The sequence below is a fragment of the Ipomoea nil genome, unplaced genomic scaffold (assembly GCF_001879475.1).
Source record: "Ipomoea nil cultivar Tokyo-kokei standard unplaced genomic scaffold, Asagao_1.1 scaffold2826, whole genome shotgun sequence".
NCBI classification, from domain to species: Eukaryota; Viridiplantae; Streptophyta; class Magnoliopsida; order Solanales; family Convolvulaceae; genus Ipomoea; species Ipomoea nil.
The window spans coordinates 2,340,796-2,361,939 of record NW_017619254.1 but is presented as its reverse complement, the minus strand read 5'-3'; the positions used below and the strand labels follow the sequence as shown (position 1 = coordinate 2,361,939).

Below are 21,144 nucleotides of genomic sequence, written 5' to 3'. Positions count from 1 at the left end.
GTTGCGTGTCAAATTAAACAATTCAATTGACATGACACCTGCCATGGATTCAAAGCTTCAACGCTGAATTATGGCATTAAATCAAAATTAAACCATCCATCAAGTACTCTTTCACATTTAAAATTAGACTCTATTATCATAGGAAAACACTATATGGACTCTCATTCCCTACCCCCAACCTTTATTCCCATACTTAACATTTTTTATGTAAACACATTAACCCACGTGAAGAAAATAACCTATATATCCCGCCACATCAAGGAATAAGATTTGGGAGTACAATGTAATAGAACTCATTATTATATTATCACATTTACAATTCTTTAATATTCATTTCACATCCATACAATACTTTTAAATTCCATATCAATTAGTAAAATAATAATAAAGTAAAAGATTTATAAAGGATAATGGGGCCCATAAAAGTACATTTGCAAGCTTGCAAATCAAATTTCATATTTTGCAAACTTAGCTTGCAAACGGAAAAGTAAAAAGAAAAAAAAAAACATGCATTTGTTTCCTATGTGCCAATTGCAACCATTTCATGGATGTAGATAGCCTAAGATAATACTTTTGTAATGCATATTTTTGTTAAGAAAATGGTTAATTAAAATAAGGTATGCAAATATCTACTTCTTAAAAATAAGAGTTAATTATTTTTTGTTTAAGATTTATAAGTGACAATTCATTTTTTAGTTTTTTTTTTTTTCAAAACATCCACATCAACAAAACAGTTTAAATTTCGTAAAATACAATGACATTTAGTTCTTCAATTATGAGTTTTTCTTTCAAACAATTTTTTTTTTTTTTTAAAAAGGTCAACCCACTTTGTATTAAAAAGATCAAAATGTCATTGTATTTAACGACTTTTCAATGCATGATTTTGTTGACGGATGACCAAAAAATGATTATGTCGCAATAATATTAAGATCAAATAGAGATGTTCTAAAAAAGAACTAAAAGTGAACAACTACCTATAAATCTAAGATCAAAAATAGAATTAACTCTAAAAACAAATATGAATGTAAAGGAGAGGAACACATACTTTAATTAATAATAAGCAATGCATGTTAACAATCTCATTTCTATTAAGTTTCTTCATTATAAATTTTTTGTCGAGTTAAATAAAGTTGAGACTCACCGATATAAGTCTTACGTGGAGTTATTTTAGACTTTAGTTCATATGACGTGTGTATATATTGTTTAGAACACTGTACTGGTAATTGTTATTTGTTGTGTACAGAAAATTATTAAAGAAAAAAAAAATGCAACCCTAGTTCAAAACTAATGTAACAGAATAAGTAAAGAATCAGCCGCCACTAATTTAATTATATTCAAAGTAATCCAAAATAATGGGAAAATGACATAAAATTGCATTCATATATCTTAATAAGGAGTGAATTCAACAAGTTGGGGCTAGTAGAATTCTTCTAGAGGCTTCAGCCTATACTAGTTAGCTCCAGTGTTAAAATTCAATAATCATATATCAAAGTCAAAACACATTAATTACGGAGTATATTATTAACAGTGATATACTGACTTTGATATATGATTATTGACTTTAATATTATTATCAGAGTCAGTTGTATTCCAAAAAAAAAAAAAAAAAGTGAAGAGGAGACAAATTGTGCATATTTTGAGTACAAAAAATGAAAAAGTAGATATCCATATTTCTTATAGATTTGAGAATGGGCAGATTAGATTTAGATATAAAGAACATTTGGAGATTGTGTTGTTGTTTCATCTTCAGAATCAAGCAGAGTTTGTACGACAGAAGCCATTGTTGGTCTCTTGTTTCTGTCTTCCTCCACACAGGCAAGACCAACCTTAATCAATGTCTTAGCCTGACTCCTGCAAAACTTGCCTTCTAGTCTTGTATCCACAACATCATCCACCCAGCTCTCATCTTTTAACACAAATTTCCTTTTTATTGACCACAAAATTTTCTTTAAGTCTGCTTCCTCCTGCTGGTACCCACTTTCTTCCACCACCCAGCTCGAGAGCCGGGTACCCTTCACCATCTCCAGGATCACAACACCATAACCATACACATCTACTTTTGCAGTGATAGGTTGGTTTAGAGCCCACTCTGGAGCCATGTAGCCTTTTGTTCCGCGGATTTTGGTGAAATATGAACCAGGGTCACCTCTTTGAGAAAGCTTGGCTAGCCCGAAATCTGCAATCTTGGGTTCGAGGTCACTAGTTAGAAGTATATTTTCTGGTTTCACATCACAATGGATCACCCATTCCAGGCATTCATGATGAAGGTATGCAAGGCCTTTAGCTGTGCCTAATGCCACTTCAAACCTTTCTTTCCACCCAAGAAACTTTGAGGTATAAATGTGGTTGTCTAGTGAGGAATTTTGTACATATTCATACACCAAAAGGTGGTGTTTCCCTTGTGCACAAAACCCCCACATTCTCACCAAATTCATGTGGTTGATCTTTCCGATTGTGGTCATCTCTGCCCAGAATTGTTCTTCTCCTTGAAACTCATCTCCGAGTCTCTTCACTGCCACCGCCCTTCCATCTTCCAAAACGCCTTTGTAAACTGCACCTGAGCCTCCTCTCCCTAGCTCCACCTTGAAATTCTTGGTTGCCTTCTTCAGTTCTGCATAAGTGAACCTCCTGAACTGACTGGATAACATGCAATACCCATTCTCAATTGAAGCTGGAATCCCATGCTTGCTGAATAAAGCCCACCAACCCAACAAGAAAACAACAAGTTCAATCCCGCCAAATGCAAAACAAAACGAGTACAGATAAATCCATCTCAGCTTTCTAGGTTTCACTTCATACATTGAAGGAGAACCAACAAGAACTTCTGCTGCATCTTCTGGACATACCAAGTTAGAACGGTTGAGAATCACGATACCTGCAGATTCTGGCACTGGCACTGGCAGATCTCTGGGGAGTTTTATAAATATACTTCCTGGAAAATCTGGAGATCTGTAGCCATTGAAAAGGGTGCTTTTGGTGAAACATTTTCCCTCCCCATTTCGCCTGTAGCTAAACGCCACACACCTCCGATCCTCTAAACACAATTTCCTGCAGTCTTCCAGGGAGAAAGGCTGAGTATAGTTGAGATCAAATCCCCAGTAATCCACCTGGGGAATCTCCAAGAACTTGACTGGCAGAGTTACTAAAGCTGTTTTATTAAACAAAGCCTTGCAGCCTCTGCTCCAATCACTGGAATTGCTCAACACATACCCTGGAGGACATGAACACTTGGGCTCTGGACCATAATTACAAATACCATTTCTTCCACAGATTCCATGTACCCCACATGGCTGTTGAAGAGCTTGCCAGGTTACCCTCCACTCCCCAGTTAAATCATCCAAGCTGTATATTCTGAGATTCCCATCAATATCCATTGTTATCCTCCTCTTCATCTCAGAACCTGCATCACTAGCATTTAGATACAAGTTATGCTGCTGTTTATCACTGGAGAAAAACCTTCCCAAATTATCAAGGAAAGCAATTCTGGTACTGTTCTGGTTGGTTCTCTGATTGGTGTACACATCAAAATCAGGGTTTGGCCAATACAAACGAGAAACCTCCGGGCCATCATATATCAGCTTCAGCACATTATCACCATCAAAGTATAAACTGAAGTAGCCTGGCTCAAAGCTCCCTTCCCTTAATGCAGATACCAGCCTGTAGTTCTTCGTGAACAGCTGGGAAGGCAGTAAAGTATCGGTGGGAAAACCGAAACTTTGCCAGAAAACAACACCCTGTGGATCCCTGAGAACAAGATTGCCTGTATCAAGCAGCTCAGCTGTGTTAACACTAGTTCCAGTGGTATTACTCTCCCACACAGCCATCCCATCGACATCGGTTAATGTTAAAGCTCCATTTTTTCTGAACACCACCTTGGAGCCCCTGCTGTTGACCGGCCTGGCCCTGTTTGCCACCCAGGCAACAGTTCTGTCCCTGGAATTTGTGAACCATATTGCAAACCAGTAAGCATTGGTTCCCAGTCCATAGAAGCCACAGGTGAATGTGTTGTCTGGGGATGTTAGAAAAGTTGAGTTTGCATCCTCAACGGATAGGGAATGGCCTCTTTCCAGCTGAAACAGATGCTTAGCTTCTGAATGAAAACAAAAGAGGAGGGGGAAGAAGAAGAAGAAGAAGAAGAAGAAGAGAAGTAGAGAGCTTAAACTATGGTGGTTAATCATTGCTGAAAGAGTTGAATTTAGATGACACATTTCTGCAGATTTATATATATAATAATACCCGAAGATATGCAGAGTCTTTGTGCATTATTATTGCATTTATTGAGAAACCATATCTTGGGTGGTTGGACGGTATGGAATTGATTTAATTTATTTGAATTAATATTATACATTAAAGATCAAGTTGATTTTTGCATGTATGTCAACCAGATTTGGTTAGCAATCAAAGCTACAATTAACGTTGAAGAATTGCTATTTTGGGATTACTGGCATTACCATTCTGACTTTGCTACGTTGCAATTAGTGGCATTACATTCTGACTTGAACAAATTCATTCCCATTCAGTTATTTCTTCAGATGGAGACAAAAAAACAGTCTCTCTGATCATATCGTGCGGTGCACATTGTCAACGTTGTCAACTTCTGACTTCATCTTTATCTTTGCGGCTATAATTAATTTATTAAATCATTTTGTCAAAGTCAATGATTGTGTGAGAGGGAAACCCTAGGATGTTATGGCATACAAAAATATGTGCATAAATTAAAAAAAAAAAATAAAAAAATGAGTGAGTAGAGATTGGGAATACATGTAGTAAAACTCTTTTAAAAAACATTCTACTAAATAAATAATCGCATGAAAATTAAGCTACTAACATTGAAAAATTATGAGATGCCAATAAACTTCTCCCACGAACTTAAAATCTTGTAATTATTAAACAAACTAACTTGACTGAGAGTTGTCCCTACATAACCCATTAACGAAAGGTTATCAAACAAACTGCACAATTAATTTGTTACATAATTCATTAATTAATTAACTAAAAATACGTAATATGTTAACTGCATATGTATAATTTGGAGCAGAGCTCACTATACGTATGTAAACCCTAACTCACTATATAATTTGTTGTATACATCTAAGACTTTGGAGCCTTGCGCTAAGGGATTTTGGTTAAATATTTCCATATATGAATTGTGTTTACTTCCTGTTAATTATTACCATCTCTCAAGTCATCCGCCGCCAATATAATCTTATTCCAAGTTATTATTTCAAATAGAGTGAGGCTCCTATAAGACCGTTTCATTATTTCAGTTTTATGAATTTTTATTTGTGAGATAGATTAAAATTTTGATAAAAATGTAATACTTATGTTAAAAAAAATATAATACTAATCAAAAATAAATGGTTTGTTACTTATAAGAAAAAAATAATACTTTTAAAGAAAATATAATACTTTTAATTTAAAATATAATATTTAGCTTTAAATAGTTATTTATGAGTAATACTAATCATGGGTAAATTGTTTAAGTATTACCTATAAGAGAAAGTATAATAATTATGATAAAAAAAATGTAATACTTTTAATAAAAATGTAATATTAAGATTTGAAGAATTACTTATGATAGAAAATTATAATACTTGTAATAGTTATAAAAAATCTGACTCGTCTAAGGACCCGTGAGACGGTCTCATAGGAAAATTTGCCTTCCAAATAATGTGAATTTAGTCATTTAGAGTTTCTTAAACAGGAGGGGATCCAACAACTTGAAAATGATTTTCAAGTTCACGTTTTGACGCATCCCCAAGAAACTCATTTCATTCGAATATTTAGGTAATCTGTAACTTTCAAAGATGTTAAATTTAGAAGTGTAACATAACCCAAACGCATCCTATAAGTACCTTCACCAAGAGGCAATGCCACAGGCCACAACTTGATTCTGGTAGAATTCTGAAGGCTTCAGCCTACATGTTAATCAAGTATATATTGTTCCAGTCCAGTGGATTTCAATTTCCTTCAAGAGCAGGAACAACATAAAAGAATTAACTGTACATAATAAATAATTTTGCAGACTATAACATGACATGCTATCACCACTTCACCAGTTAGTATGAATTAGTTGAAACCTTTGTCTTTATGGGGAGCAATGTTGGTCCTCGCACTTGAGCAGAGCCATCATTTGGGATCTCGAAATGCTTTTCCTGTTTTTAAGAACGTCTATGTAATTCTGAAGCCTATACCGATCTGTGTTTGTCAGATAGAACGGGGGATTTAAAATGAGAGACGGTGCTTCCACTTGAAGGAATGCTAATAACTGCACTGCTTTTGAATAAAATACTACTGCATTTTCTGTCCGGCCCATGTATTCGTCAACCTGCCGGGTAAACATGATAATATAACATATCTAGTAAACAATGTAGCTGTACGAAGACATAAACCACAAGATTTCAATCAAAGGGCACACAGAGCAAACACTTACAGCCCCCTTCCTGCCCATTGCTAGGGCAGATTGGAATATAATCTCCATTGCATCTGGCACTTCAGTATTTCCTGAAAAGACATTATAGCATAATTAGTCCTACTAAAATAGAGATATTAGCAGGCAGTTTAATGCATCACATTAACACAAGCAGACATATTCTTTTCCAGCCGACTAGAATTTACAATGCACTCAAGTACTGAAGTTAAAATACATTACTTCAATAAAACTTGTATACATTCTCTCCAATAAAACTTGTATACATTCAATGTCAAAACATATACAAATCATAATTTTACACCTCAACCTAGAAAAGTCGATGGAGGAACTAACGGTCAACTTAGAGATTGTAGCTTCTCAAGTTAGTTTGTAGTCTAGTATAATTGTAGTATGTACAAATATTTGGTACTATAGCAAATGATGAAATAGGTATTCATTTTCATTCTTTTGTGGGAAATGGAGGGAACAAAAACAATTTCCAACTACAAGTAAAGGCACTTTAGAAAGCATTACACATAATAAATATGGAGTACAAAGTAAATAAATAAATAAATACCAGATTTAAATTTAATAAATAAAAATAAGAAACATGCAGCAGAAAATGACAGTGTTTAGACACCAAAGATTTACCAGGCTCTACAAATTTGGAAAGTTCCTCAGCATTCTGAACTTCACTGAGGAATGACCTTTGAATATGAGAGCAGACATCCTGTGGCCCCAAAGTGTTAGAAGCATCAACAGGATTGTGTACGTTGAGACCGCCTTGACCCCTCTTCATAGTTTCCCGCAGTGTAGTAGCATGTTGTGTTGGACTTCCTTCAACTGCTGATGCTGCTTGAGTATGACAAATATGCAAAGCTTGCTTCCATATTGCAAGAATGACAAGCTGAATTGAGAATGCTTCCAGATGTTTGCCTGCCTCAGACTTTTTAAAGGAAGCAGAAAATATTAGAAGGGTCTTATTTTAAGGCTCTGTTTGACAAAGGTTACAATTACAAATGAGGTACAATGTACAATCCATTAAGGTTAGCAGGTTAAAGTTCTAAACATGAAAAAGCTTTTTAATAGACCTAGCAATTACAAAATGTACTTTCTATTTAATAGGCCTAGCAATTCGTGTAAATGAGGTCGTTAATGGGTTGACACGATAACGAAACAAACACAATAAGGTTAAACACGGACACAACCCATTAAGGTTAGCAGGTTAAAGTTCTAAACATGAAAAAGATTTTTAAATGGGTTGACACGATAGATACGTTTAGTTAACAAGTTTCAGGTCTACACAACACGATATGACACGATAACCCGTTTAAAGCCCGTTAGACATGGTAATATACAGAGTAATTTTCTTTTGAGAAAATACAACTTCAGGGAGGAAAAAAAAAAAAAAACTTTTTAAAAATAATATATAAAAATCATAACTAATGCTAATAATAACGGGTTCTTGACAGGTCAACATATTACTGACCTAGGACAGGTTAATGCTAAACACTAACTCATTATTTTTGTGTCAGGTTTCACATCATGTTAACAGGTCTTGTCGCAAATTGCTAGGTCCCTGCTTCTAATCTATAAATTCAATAATCTGATTAGATTCTTTTGGTACAAAAGAAAACCTATGTCAGGCATGCGAAGTAACAGATTAAAGACCCAGGGGGATAAAACTGAACATATATGGGTCAACAAAGCCCTGAGGAAAGAAACATTGATGTATATTTCCAAGCAAGGGATTTAAAAAAGGGATTTGATATCTAAAAAGTGTTGTTGACTACTCAACACTAATTTGTATGCATTAACACAAATAAGTTTTTTTCTTTTTTCCAGATAATGTTCATATTGGCATGTTACAATTTGACTCTTAAGACTCAAGCCTCGCCCCATCATTATTATTCTTGCAGCTTGAAGCATGCAAACATGAACTACCACAACAAAATATTCTGTTACGAGGATGAAGAAATAAAGAACAACGAGATGGAAGCATCACCCTTCCAGTCCCTTCTCTTCCCCTCCTACACTGCATGCTAAGACAACTTACCTAGAAGATGACTCAATGCTTAAAATTACATCCCAAAAAGAGTGGAAGAACTATGAGTTACCTTCTCATTTACTAATTCTGTGATAGCAGAAGCACAACATTGCAATGACTCAATCCTCCTCATGCAATCAGTTGATGGTTGCTCCAAGGTGTCAGCTATATCCACTGATCCTTGTGATGTACCATGAGCAGATGTGTGGCTATCAAGACTTCCTACACAGCCTACTTTATGGGTTGCAGGTCCCATAATGGGCATCGGGGCACTTGGCCTGGAGTACGCATCCCTTGGAGCTTGTGGGGAACAGCCTGATACCATTGGCATATTGCTAAGCTTAGAAGCACCTGTTGATGAAGAAGAATCCACAGGGGGGGCAGAAACAATGACATAACCTTGATCAATCAACTCCAGTGAATTTATCACTGTTAATCCATGCAAATATGATAATAAGAAAGGGTCAAAAGGTAGGTCTTTACCAATGTTAATCCATGTGAAATTGATATTAGAAAAGTATATTTTTGCAGCACTCTCTAAATTTAGGAAAAATAAAAAATTATCGATTATTATTGCAAATGAGAGCACCTTCTGGATTACTAGCTGCTGGCCTATGTTCAATGGAACTACGAGATTCTTTCAAGTTTCCTTCTGAAAGGTGACAGTTGCCAACACTAAATGCAGTGCTCTCCCGTTTGCAATCACTACCACTGCCATCGAAGGTTGGGTCTGGTAACATGGGAACATTGAAAGCATCCTCTCTATAAGCTTTTACATTAATAGGATATCCATATGGAGGTCTTTGTAGTAATCTCCCAGTGACAGATTGACTGCTGTCAGTACCACTTGAATCATCATCAAGTCTGAATGGTAGACAGTCTTCTTGACTTTCATCTGCACTTGCAGGAGTGCAGCTTGACAGAGGAAAACCATCTATCTTCCTCTGTGGTCTCCAAATCCTGTGTACCACAATGATTCCATAGTTTGTTGAGGTAGGAGACTGTTGTTTCTTAAGGTACCAAGAATTTAAATTAATCACCTAACTTACCTAGACAGTTCATCTGGTTGCCTTGTTGCAAGAAATGGGTGGTTAAAGAACTCCTCAAATGTCAACCGCTCCACTACAGGGGGAAAAGAATTAGAATGAGGGTGTTTACAATTCAGATAGAATAGGCATGGAGAATAGCATTTGCTTTCTTCAAATAATAAACAGAAAAGTATTCAATTTGGATTTTTTTCTTCAAAGATTCACGTGGGCAAAAAAATTCATCTCATAATGAAAAAACAAATGGAATAACTTGCTATCAGAGGCTCAATGTTCTGCTGATATCACAGCATACTGGTTGCCGTACCTGGATTACGGCGCAACAATTTTCGGCATAAATCTCTGCACTCATCACTTAAATCCTTTGCATTGGAAGGGAATTGCAATCCAGTTGATTTCACTATGTTCTGAAGCAACTGCAAGTAAAGGTTTAGAACAAGACAGTCAGGCATTAAAATTTAGATGTTATATTCACATTGAAAAGCACTGAACTAAGTACATTTCATTGTAACTAAGTAGATTATTAAACCTGTAATTGGTCATTTCCTATAAATGGGGTTTTGCCAGTTACAAGCTGAAACAGAATGGCACCAACACTCCAGAGATCTGCCTGTGTTTGTGGCTCAAAGTTAATAGGAGATTAAGAAGAACATGAACATAGAGCTTCTAATAAGTAAATTTCACCTTTGCATCATATTTCTGAAGTTGCATAATTTCAGGAGCCATGTATAGTGGTGAACCACATAAGGTTTCTGCAAGGCCTCTAGGTTGCAAAGACCTGCCAAAAAAAGGATAAATTCTTTGAGCAATTATTATTTGTTATAAGTGAGATTATATTGCCATTTGAGGAACAGTATGACCAACAGCAGAGTCTGTGAAGACTGAACATTAAAACTATATAAAGTTTCTACGAATAAATGCAAAAGGGGCAGAGAAGAATCAGATAATGAGACGCAAAGAAACACAATTTTGAAATTAAGAGAAAACAACAGGATTCCTGCAAAGAAAAAGGTTATATTTCTAAGTAAAAGCTGTTTAAGGATTTGAGACTACAATCAGAAAATGAGAACAATGCTAAAGCTAAATATATTTCCAAAATTTTATGAACAGCTTCTATCTCACTCTTCAAAGAATCCATCTTCAGAGAGAGAAAATATAAACCAGCATTATACAAGATTAAAGCAAGCTGGGTATCAAAACATCTTTTAGTTAGTTTGTCATGTTCTTTTAATTCCGATATATAAAAGGGAGGAGGAAAAATAACATAAGGGGAAAAGCCAAAGAGGGTATTCAGTACTTAGATTAAAAGAGCTGACAGATAAGAAATCCATAGAGAGAGGTATCCATTGACAGAAGTATTAGCTAAATAGAGTAAGAAAGGGAAAGAGATACACATAACAGAAGGAAAAATTGTATAGTCAGAGCACACACTCTGAGAAAGAATAAAAGGAAAGAGAACAGGTTTGTTTAGGCAGCCTAGCAGGAGTAGGGTGTTGACTTTCTAGTGAGATAAAAAAGAATGCGCGTTCCTTTCCTTTAACATTTAGGAAAGATAGGTGATGTAATTAAGAAGAGATAGTAAGTTTACCTTGCAAATCCAAAATCAGCAATCTTTAAAACAGCATTGTCATCATTTACTGATAAGAGGAGATTCTGTTCCAGAAATGACACAAAATGTATTACTAAGAATTAATTTATGTGTAAACAAAAAATCAGTTATCAGTGTCCATAAAATATATCCGCATTAGCTGTGATATATAGTGATTCACTGATTCCCTCTAAATGAAATTCTAACTCTTTATATTAGAAGAAAATGTTATCTTCACTAATCACATGAATGACCAACTTTCTATTCAGAACTTTTGAATTATCAAAGTATGTAGGTGTAAAGTAGACGCATACATACATGATACATGTGCCAAACATAATTTGTGTGCTAGATGTGAAAGCAAACCTGTGGTTTTAAGTCCCGATGTATTAAGTTGTTCTCACGAAGAACTTTTAAGCCCGATGCTGTGTCATTGATGTGAAAATCAAAATTACAATGTATAAAGTTACCAAAAGTAAAATAAACAAAATAGAAGCTCCAAAATACCTAGCTGCTGCATAAAATGTTTTGCAGTTGCTTCTGGGATTCTCCCATTGCGTTGTTGGACGTAGATTGAAAGATCACCTCCTCTACAGTACTCCAACACTATATAAATCTTTCCAGGTTCCTATATTCCAGGGAATCCAGGCACATTCAAGATCATTTAGAATAGCAGTAACTTATAAAAATAAAGATCATTTGTGTCTTTCAACAAAAACAAAAAAATAAGGTGTGCATAATAATTTGTAAAAGCAGATATTTGAGACCAACTGGATGGTCTGTGGTGACAGTAATTTCTCCGTTATTAAGGTAAATAAAGCACATCTAACACAAATACTGATATAAAACCACAAATATTTCATTTCTTTACAATAGCTGAAAAGCATATCATTATGAAAGCAACAATGAAGCTCCACTCAAAAGATTGCATTGAGCAAAAGAAAATCTTAAGAGTACGAAATTCAAATCAACTCCGAAACGAGGAAAGGATCTTCCATTCTAAGGAAGAAAATATAATCTTTTTGATATTCTAAACAAACCATCAATATAGTATATAAATATTCTAAGACTCGTCAGTTCCCTTTACATACCATAAGGGCAATAAGTTTTGTTGTTTTTCAAAGAACATCAGCAAGCCAGATGGCAAATTCCAACTGCAAATTAGTCATTTCTTGAATATATCCAGCACTATACAAATATTCTAGTTTCTAAGATTCATTGGCTCCCTCAACTACCATAGCAGAAATGAGTTTTGTTGTTTTTTGTAGAAGATCCCTCAACTACCATAACAGAATCATTTTTCAAGGAAAATCTGCAATCCAGATGTGGCATATTCCAACTGCAGATTAGTCATTTCCTTGATTCGAACTACTATTTCTGTTTCATTACTATTCAGCAAAAGAACGACCATGATATCCCCATACATTCACTGCCTCTAATCTCTATATACTGCAGGCATAACTATTTCATGTCCGGTTAACATACAATCAAGTCTTGATCATTTTTTGACATCCCTTCCGCATATTACACAACCTTGCTTCTATTTCCACCTCGAGCGCTACTACAATCCGATACAAACACTTGTGCTTAATTGACTTCAAAACCACACAAAAAGCAAAAAATGCAGGATTCTCTTAGTAAGAAATAGAATTGAAGCGGAATAGATTATGAGGACCTGGATCATGTCGTGCAGGTGGATAATGTTAGGATGATTGATCTTCCGGAGGATAACAATCTCAGACATGAGGCTCTCTTGGAGTTTGGAGTTAAGCCGAGCTGTGACGATCTCCTTGATGGCCACCTCGGTGCCGTGGTCTCGGTGCCGCGCGTGCCACACCGTCGAGTACGACCCGCTCCCAACCTGCTTCCCAACCAAATAATCGCCCACCATGAACCTCCCAGTTCCACCACCTCTGCTGCCCATCGATTGAGCCATCCCCCGAAGCCAAACCCTAGAATTCCGAGCAATGCAACAGAACCTTATCCAAGGACAATTTCTCAGCTAAGACAAAGGAACACGAAAGCGAAGATTTCTTCTTTTTTTTTTTTTTATTTTAATTTTCCGGTGGATGAGCTGTAGAGAAGAGATTAAGGTGAGGTTTAAGAGATTGACGGAGGTGTTTACGTTTTAAAATTAAAGTGATTGAGATTAGACAATAAATTTAATAATGATGGGGCCTGGGGGAGAATAATAGAAATCCACTGTTGAGAGTTCTCGGGTGATTGCTTTGTGCATACAGCTATGGCGTGGCGTGGCGTGGCGAACATGGCTAAATCCCAGCAGCCTATGAGAGGAGGAATGGCTACCTGGAGGCTGGAGTTAGTACGGTGTGCTTTATTCACTGTACGTCTTGCTTCGTCAGTTATACCTTTTTAAAATAAATAAATAAATTTGCTACAGGCCTACAGCCTATGGTTAAAAATGACATTCTCCTGTCCACATATTGTCATTTGGCAGATTGGCACGCCCCATTGTCACAGCTCGGCTTAATATCTAAGTTTTTGGAATAAGGTCAAATACGTCACTCAATTGTACACTAAATTACAAATAGGTCATTAAACTTGAAAAAAATATAATTGAGTCTCTAAACAACACAAACTCATACAATTCAACTCAATGTCATCATGGTTAAAGGGAAGGGAGCAATTGGGTCACAGGGGTGAATTGAAGTTTTCGAATAATGATCCAGAATCGAGTCTAACCAGCGGCAATATGGAAGCAACATTCTTGCACAGTAAGCAATGGTCTAGCCTTTGTGTTCAGCTGAGTTACCATGATTTACATCCCCCTAGATGCTCTGTCAGGCCAGGACGTGCAATTGTTATGCCATGGACTCGGGTCCAAAGGGACGTCGTTTTGAAGAAAACGACGCTGTCTAAATTTTATAAAAAAAAAAAAAAAATTACTTCCTTCCTTGCCGTTGGTCTTTATCCGAATTCGTTCCTTTATATTCATAATTTTTGAAGCCTATATTCACAATTTAGAACTGAATATTCACAATTTTAGATCTCAATATACAAAATTACAGAACTTAATATTCACAATTTTTAAACTCTATATTAACAATTACATAACTCTATATTCAACAGTATAATACAGTTTTAAATTCTATATTCACCCAAAAAAAAAAAAAAAATCATTGGCTAAGGAAACGATGCCACTAACAGCAACATTATTTCATACGCGTGTTTTGGACCTGGATCGACCTTGTAAGGTGGACCCGGATCCGCAACATAATTTGCCTTGAGCTGGTTAGAGGTTCAAAAAACAAGTGTGATTACAATCAGGGATACCAGACTTAAGGGTGTTAATAAGGATTAGAACAAAGAGGCAACATGTGACCTATCACACAAACCAAGCAGTGATGATCATCTAGAAAGACTAATCAGGGATTAGTGGACCAGACTTAAGGGTGTTAATAAGTAAATTTTTTTTTTTTTTTTTTTTTTGGTGAAGGTGTTAATAAGGATTAATTCACCTTATTGCAAGCTGAAATTTTTATTGACCGGCTCACACGTCAAAATCTATGACCCATTTTATTTATGTCTCTTTTTTATTGAGTTCTGCACCAAAAAGTTAAAGCACCATATAAAATATATCAACGAGAAATTTATGTAGAATAATAGCAATGTTATTTTGAGTTGGGAGTAAATTTTGTTTTGGTGATGGTGATATGTGTGTACATATATGTTAAACTGGCATTTGAATAGAGAGAATTTCTGCAGCATAAATTTTGATTAAAATTGAAAATTGGATAAAATGTAATACTGGATTGACTTGTAACTGTAAATGCAACTACTCGTTTGCATTATTAAACATTATTCAATTAATTAATAACCAACATTACAAACACGGTCAATACAGGAGCTGATGTGGTTGAAAATTATAGGTGAGTCAGCTATTACAAAAAATAATATAATAATAATAACTAAAAAAACAAATTAAAACAGGAATGAAACTGCAGGGTCGTCGTCCGGAGAGAATGAAATAAAACTCATATATCTGCAAAGAAATTAATTAAGAATACTCCATTAATAACAATGCTGCAAATTAAAGTGATCTGATCAGCATTTTGGTAGATCAGATGGAGGAGGAAGGAGCTTCTGGTTGGGAAGTTTTCCATCCAATACAAGCCATGCCATCTTCAAACCCCAGCTTGTATGCACTTCCAAGTGGCAATGCATGAACCACACACCTATTATATTCATTATCAACAAATTTAATTTATAATTAATAGATCGACATTGTTAGTTGTTTTTAATGTTAAAAATAAATATGAAACGAACCTGGGTTATCAGCCAAGAATCGAATAGCTACCCAACCACCAGGGGGGACACCAATGGTGTTTCTTTCAACGGGATCAACAAGGTTAAAATTCTTCGGGTCATTTGTGCGATCAAAGTTTCCGAAACCTTGTCCGACCACGAAAAAGTTGAAGCCGTGAAGATGAAGAGGGTGGCTCTCCGCGCTAAGAATGCTGGTATCTTGCATCACCAACTCAACACTGGTGTTATAATTCAAAACCATAACTTTTGTTCCATTGCTGACCATAGTGTTGTTGGGGGGATTTCCAGTGTAATTAAACCAGTGCAAGGGACTAACTGGGAAGTATGGGCTATAAACATGGTTGGATTGGCCGGAGAAATGCGCCTGCAGAAGGGCGGTGGTAGGTTGCACAAAAGATACATTGTTAATTGAAGCAGCAAATTTGGTTCCATTAGTAGGACCCTGGCAGGTTTGGTTTTTGTCGCAAGGGTTCGTCCCAAGACCCACTGTGAAAAACAAATGTTTATCCACATTCTGCGGCACCTTAGCAGGGTACGAAGGACTATTAAGACTGCGCAGTTTCTTAGAAAAGTTGGAGGCGAAAGAAGTGTCATTTAGGGCTGGCAAGATTGGTTTAAACATCGGGAGTTTCTTCATTGAGACAGTGGAATGAAGATGCGGAGATTCGTATTCAAGAATGCCGGCAACGGTGGAGTTATCGAATGTTCCTTGGCCTGTCACATACGGTCTGGCTGTCATGAGAAATGTGGCACCTGGGAATTGAGGTTTGGTCTTTAGTAAAACATTTGAGGTCTGGCCTGGCGATATAAGAATTGTGTCAGTCTCGAAAGGTTTGACGTAAATTGCGTCCACATCGACTACTGTGAGAGTGTGGTTTGCAATGCTGAAGAAAAGCTCATCATTGAGTGCGGCGTTGATCATACGAAGAAGATATGTTTTTCCAGGCTTCACCTTCAGCTTGAATGTATCTGATGTTAAAATAAAAAAGAAAATAATTCAACATCAATATAATGTTGACAATTAATATGATTAAGGGGAAAAGAAAATTAATTAAAACCTTTTGCAGAGCAATTGTACAAAGGTCCGGGAAGTCCATTGATGGTATAGGCATCAGAGACATTTGGACCTCCACCTGTTTGTAAAGCTTGGCTAATTATTGCCTCAGTATCACCATTGAACCATTCACCTGTAAATTAAGCAATTACCACCTAATTGTTACATTTCTAATATTCATATAAATAATTGGTTATTATATTTATTAATTATTATAGTAATTACGTACCAAAGATGATGGGTACTTCCTTGTAGGGTTTGACGAATGGGTAAGAAACATTTTTCTTTGGGAGGATAATAATAGGACCATGAAGTGTTGCTCTAAGCCAAGAGATGTGTGCATGCCAAAATAAAGTCCCTCTTTGTCCAACAATGGTGTACTTATACACATAGCTTTGTCCAGTTTGAATGGGACATTGCGTTATGTATGCTGGTCCATCTGCCCATCCGCTACGAAGTTGCCGAATCCCATGCCTGTTTTTAAAAAAAATAAAAATAAAAAATAAAATTAGTATTTATTTGTCAATTATATATATTTATTATAACATTGTCATATGCTTATCATCATCTTTACCAGTGAATTGAAATATTATTAGCAACATGATTATTGACTTTTATTAGTAGGCGGTCGCCCTCCCTAGCTAGAATTGGAGGTCCCGGATATTTGCCATTGACCGTAACAATGCTCTTTGTGTGGCACAGTCGAGTCACATTTTGCATGGTGACCTGCAAGTGGTAATTAAAGATGAAGGCATGCAAAAAGTAATTAAATTAAACATACTTATATGGGAAACACTAAAAACAGTACTAAATTAAACATAGTTAGATGAACTTACATTAAACTCGTAGTGCCTAGTTAAGGCTTGTGCAGGTTGAGGAAGGAGAAACAAAGCTAGAAGTGGAAGTATGATTGCCATTGAAAACATTTGTGGAAGATATGTTGCAGCCATGACGATTGAATGTGTAATGGGAGAAGGCTGCTTATAGTTGGGTTAAGAGATTATTGGTGAATGATATGATCGAAGCTATGGCAATGGTTGCATTTATAGATCAAGACGAGAGAGATGGGGTCTAGCTTGGACCAACTGTTGTTAGTAAATAACATCAGAGTGATGTCAAAGACAATGTAGGTCTGTTTGTTTGTCTCTCTCTTCCTTCTTTTTTTTTTTTAATTGTTCCCAAACATTTTATTGTAATATCTGCCTGGCAAAACCTTTCCTTGGACGTGATTCATGCTAGGGGCTAGGGCCCATTCTTCTTTGAGTATACCATGTTTAATTTCTTAATTACTACAACATTATTACATGCACTACGTTGTGCAATAGCTCCGATCGTCCCAACAAGTTGATTCCGAAAATTAAAATATAATTGTAAGGGTTATTAGTACATATGATAGATTGATAGTAAAAGTTTTGTTTGATAGATGTAACATATTGTGATTAATCAATTGTAGACACTTCGTCATTTGAAAATTAACTTATTTTGTTTTTTATATGTTTTTTTTTTTTTTTGTGTGATTGTTGTGGGTGGGATATTATTACTTGGTATAGCAGGTGTAAAAGACCAAAACTTTTACCAAATAAATTATCCGACAACAGAGGTAAACTGTATTAAGAAGATTATGTGCAACGGACAAAGTGTTAGCAGGAATCAAACTTGTAACATTTATGTATGAGAATCATACTCTACCTACTCGATCACCCCTTTTGAGATAGTATACATTATATTTTGATCCAATAAAACATTGCGAACAAGCAAATAAATAAATATCCACACATGTGTATGTGAAAGCTAAGTTGGTAAGCTGTTAATGAATTGCCAATAGATGTGACAGATGAAAGGGTAAAAGATAAATTCAGAAATTTGTTATATGAAGCTACGTAATTAAACAAGAATATTGAGAACTACTGAAATGAATGAGTCCAAATGGAACAAAACGTAAATATAGGTGGATAACCGATCAACAAGGAAACCAAAGGCATACTCTGAAAACAGCCCTATATCAACCACCAGCAAACTGTTCAATCAGTCAACAAGAACTTGAAAATGATGACAATGTGAATTCATGCACAAGGGTTTGTCGCTTCCAAGATACCTAACCGGATAAGCACTACAGTAGCTGATGCATAGCATGTTGGCTACTGATAAAAAAAAAATAATTTGAGTCGAATTTACACTAAAGAGCTAGCAATTTAGATTTCTATAATCTTTTTGAGGGTTCCGAGCCACCTAAGGTACTCCTTAGTTTCTTTGCTGATGGCATACTCGAGCAAAAAGATGGCAGTACTGGATGTGAGCCCTCTGGCTTCAAGATATTGCTGGAAACACTTCTGCAAGCTCTCATCCAAATCCCTGGAGGCAGGGTGTTACAGCTTAGTGAATCAACAACTGTAAAATGATTTCAAGTTTCAACAGTTGAATTCAAATCATATATTGAAACATAGATAGATATGAACTTACGAGAAATCAGGCCCTGTATATGCTAGTTGGGTTTCTGAACTTTCAGACTCTTTCAATTTCAACCCCCGGATACAAATCCTGTCTGGTAAAACAATGGCGTCGAACTGCAGACAGGAGACATTGTGTTTTAACACAGTTATTACCACAGGAATACTAGGTTGAGGCTCTATGTCTTTGTCATTATCATCATATGCAGCTTCGCATCTAGCATTCTGCAGGTCAACTTTGATTTTGATCACCTCATTTTGATAGCCCCTTTTAAGCTCAATGAATCTTTCGCCAACATTATCTTCTACCTTGAAAGGTAACCCATCAGGGATGTCTACAGCCTATATGAAAATGGCAACAGCATAGATTTTGCATAAATAATCAGTATGCTTCTGTTTTGTGTTTCCAAACGCTACTTCACTATCTCTGTATGTTCAACATAATGATGGATAGCTTAGTATTTGTAATATTCGTAATAATCGCATCTATCTATGTACGTGAGCACAAGATGTTCGACAAAATTCCAAGGAAAAAAATCACGTTTATTTCAACGAAAACCTAGCATTAGTATCTGATCATCATCAGTACAGTAGTAATGCAGTAAAAGGATCACTAATTGATGGACAGTTATATACTGAAAAGTGAAAACAACTCAATTTCAGCAATGCTCAGTAGAAGATACTCTAAAACTTTGAATAAAGGAATCTTAAGCATAATGTGGAGTATAAGAAATTTGAAAGCTTACACAATCATGCAATTCAGATTCACGGGCGCACTTAATTTCGGAGTTGATGATTCGAATTAGATGATCATCATACGAACTTTGTTTCTTCTTCTTCTTAGCTGCGACGGCGGTAGAAAAATGTTGCACCGGAGGAGAGCAGCAGCGCCGCCAGCTATTCAGAAATAGACGATTGCGAATAGGGTTTGGCGCGACGGTTTCGCCATAGGAAGCTGCAGAAGAATCAATAGCGCGGACTGCAAAAGGACTAGCGCGTCTAGATGCACTGCGAAGCACAGAATAGAAGGGCGCCATTTCATGAATGGAGGAAGACAAAATTCATACGGAGTATTATTTTTTGTAAGCTTGCAATAAAAATTTACTAATGTATTCATGCTCTTACTCTTGCAACTTGCAAGTGCGAGAGCTCAATGTATGGGATAATTCAGTGGACACATTTAATTTAATTTGACAATTACAAAATTTTAAGTTTAATTTTTTTCATAAGAATTATTTAATAGATGATTTGAGTCAACTATGAATAACTTAAATTACCTCACCTTATTATGTTCCTTTGTCAACTAAAGTTATAAGACTCTCTTCATTCATAACCTTCTTTCGTGTAGTGCGTTCAGACTTTTCAGTGAATCGAAGAATTTAAAACGTGCAGAGTTTTTTTCTATTTATTTTTCTCAAGCAAATGTTTGAGTACAAATAAAAAAGGGAAAAAAAATTGGTCATCTAGTTATACACGTAGTATAGATTAAGTCATTGAATTATATATTTGATCATCTTTAAATCATAAGTTATGTATAAAATGGTGAATTTAATTCATGAATGATCATTAAATCCATCACTTTATTAAGTGGCATATTAGTGACAATAATAGTCCCCAATAAATTAAAATGATCACCTTGCACATAACTTAGAGAGTTAAAGATGATCATGTATATAATTCAAACATCAAAGTTGTATTACATACATGTATAATAATTAAATAATTGTCCGCATGGGTAGCTTAACTGATCATAAAGGTGAAATTTTAGAAAAATGACCAGGGATCGAGTCTCACCAATCATGATTTTTTTGGAAGAATAATAATTAAATAACTAAAAGATGCAATTTTCTCATAATGTGAATTTTCCACACTTGATACAATCGGTCATATGGGCGGGCGTGAAATGTGATTTGGGTTTGAGATGCTGGCCTAGAAGTATAAAGTAAGCCCATTTTGTGTGGGTTGGAAATCTAAAGAATGGCAAATTATGCACCGCGCATCAAAACGATGTCGTTTTGTTTAATGAAAAGAAACAGCATCTGTTTTCTGCCGTTTCGTACCCTTCTATAAAAAATAACTCTGTTATTGAGTTTAAATTTGTATACACTACCATTTTAGTTCAACACAACTACAGTTTCATTTCGATATAACTATAGTTTCATTCGATATTTATAGACTCAAATTTGTGAAAAATGTTATTTAATTTTATTTTATATACATTATAGTTTTATTAAAACACAACTACATGATCATTTTGATATAA

General features: G+C 35.6%; 4 protein-coding genes and 1 long non-coding RNA gene across 8 annotated transcripts; 1 reads left to right on the top strand and 4 right to left on the bottom strand.

Moving 5' to 3' along the window:
- Nucleotides 1-801: 801 nt before the first annotated feature.
- Nucleotides 802-18,377, top strand: LOC109159094. Its single transcript, XR_002050492.1, has 3 exons — nt 802-817; nt 941-942; nt 18,294-18,377. It is a non-coding gene; the product is annotated as an uncharacterized LOC109159094 (long non-coding RNA).
- LOC109159090 (putative receptor protein kinase ZmPK1) lies at nt 1,651-4,623 on the bottom strand. Its single transcript, XM_019307106.1, has one exon. It carries the CDS (start codon nt 4,206-4,208, stop codon nt 1,704-1,706), a length of 2,505 nt encoding a protein of 834 aa, XP_019162651.1. The 5' UTR covers nt 4,209-4,623; the 3' UTR covers nt 1,651-1,703.
- Nucleotides 5,789-13,362, bottom strand: LOC109159091 (serine/threonine-protein kinase ATG1c). Of its 3 annotated transcripts, XM_019307108.1 has the most exons (14): nt 12,769-13,361; nt 11,601-11,721; nt 11,460-11,518; nt 11,094-11,158; nt 10,190-10,283; nt 10,035-10,115; nt 9,813-9,921; nt 9,509-9,581; nt 9,049-9,419; nt 8,530-8,888; nt 7,064-7,358; nt 6,434-6,504; nt 6,081-6,328; nt 5,789-5,968 (listed from the first exon to the last, which is right to left on the bottom strand). In XM_019307108.1, the coding sequence occupies exons 1-13, from the start codon at nt 13,027-13,029 to the stop codon at nt 6,089-6,091; spliced, it is 2,199 nt and encodes a 732-aa protein (XP_019162653.1). In that variant the 5' UTR covers nt 13,030-13,361; the 3' UTR covers nt 5,789-5,968; nt 6,081-6,088. The 3 variants fall into 3 exon arrangements, with proteins under 3 accessions (XP_019162653.1, XP_019162654.1, XP_019162652.1); XM_019307109.1 differs by having other exon boundaries at nt 5,796-6,328; nt 8,530-8,810; nt 12,769-13,362; XM_019307107.1 differs by having other exon boundaries at nt 5,796-6,328; nt 12,769-13,360.
- On the bottom strand, nt 14,891-17,451 carry LOC109159092 (laccase-17-like). The gene is made up of 6 exons (XM_019307110.1): nt 17,271-17,451; nt 17,009-17,160; nt 16,664-16,908; nt 16,439-16,567; nt 15,381-16,349; nt 14,891-15,289 (listed from the first exon to the last, which is right to left on the bottom strand). Exons 1-6 carry the CDS (start codon nt 17,382-17,384, stop codon nt 15,159-15,161), a joined length of 1,740 nt encoding a protein of 579 aa, XP_019162655.1. The 5' UTR covers nt 17,385-17,451; the 3' UTR covers nt 14,891-15,158.
- LOC109159093 (uncharacterized protein At2g39795, mitochondrial-like) lies at nt 18,354-19,991 on the bottom strand. Of its 2 annotated transcripts, XM_019307112.1 has the most exons (4): nt 19,628-19,991; nt 18,895-19,223; nt 18,608-18,786; nt 18,354-18,442 (listed from the first exon to the last, which is right to left on the bottom strand). In XM_019307112.1, the coding sequence occupies exons 1-3, from the start codon at nt 19,916-19,918 to the stop codon at nt 18,627-18,629; spliced, it is 780 nt and encodes a 259-aa protein (XP_019162657.1). In that variant the 5' UTR covers nt 19,919-19,991; the 3' UTR covers nt 18,354-18,442; nt 18,608-18,626. The 2 variants fall into 2 exon arrangements, with proteins under 2 accessions (XP_019162657.1, XP_019162656.1); XM_019307111.1 differs by having other exon boundaries at nt 18,416-18,786.
- Nucleotides 19,992-21,144: the final 1,153 nt, after the last annotated feature.

Excerpts from the sequence above, each read along its gene's own strand:
- LOC109159091 (XM_019307108.1), bottom strand. The coding sequence starts at position 13,029 with ATGGCTCAATCGATGGGCAGCAGAGGTGGTGGAACTGGGAGGTTCATG. Across the intron at positions 9,922-10,034 it reads TAGGAAATGACCAATTACAG|TTGCTTCAGAACATAGTGAA; the intron begins GTTTAATAATCT and ends CTTTACTTGCAG. Across the intron at positions 7,359-8,529 it reads CAGAATTAGTAAATGAGAAG|TCTGAGGCAGGCAAACATCT; the intron begins GTAACTCATAGT and ends TCCTTTAAAAAG.
- LOC109159093 (XM_019307112.1), bottom strand. The coding sequence starts at position 19,918 with ATGGCGCCCTTCTATTCTGTGCTTCGCAGTGCATCTAGACGCGCTAGT. Across the intron at positions 19,224-19,627 it reads AATCTGAATTGCATGATTGT|GCTGTAGACATCCCTGATGG; the intron begins GTAAGCTTTCAA and ends ATTTTCATATAG. Across the intron at positions 18,787-18,894 it reads TATACAGGGCCTGATTTCTC|GGATTTGGATGAGAGCTTGC; the intron begins GTAAGTTCATAT and ends CCCTGCCTCCAG.
- LOC109159092 (XM_019307110.1), bottom strand. The coding sequence starts at position 17,384 with ATGGCTGCAACATATCTTCCACAAATGTTTTCAATGGCAATCATACTT. Across the intron at positions 17,161-17,270 it reads CTAGGCACTACGAGTTTAAT|GTCACCATGCAAAATGTGAC; the intron begins GTAAGTTCATCT and ends TACCACTTGCAG. Across the intron at positions 16,568-16,663 it reads GGAAGTACCCATCATCTTTG|GTGAATGGTTCAATGGTGAT; the intron begins GTACGTAATTAC and ends CTTAATTTACAG.
- LOC109159090 (XM_019307106.1), bottom strand. The coding sequence starts at position 4,208 with ATGTGTCATCTAAATTCAACTCTTTCAGCAATGATTAACCACCATAGT.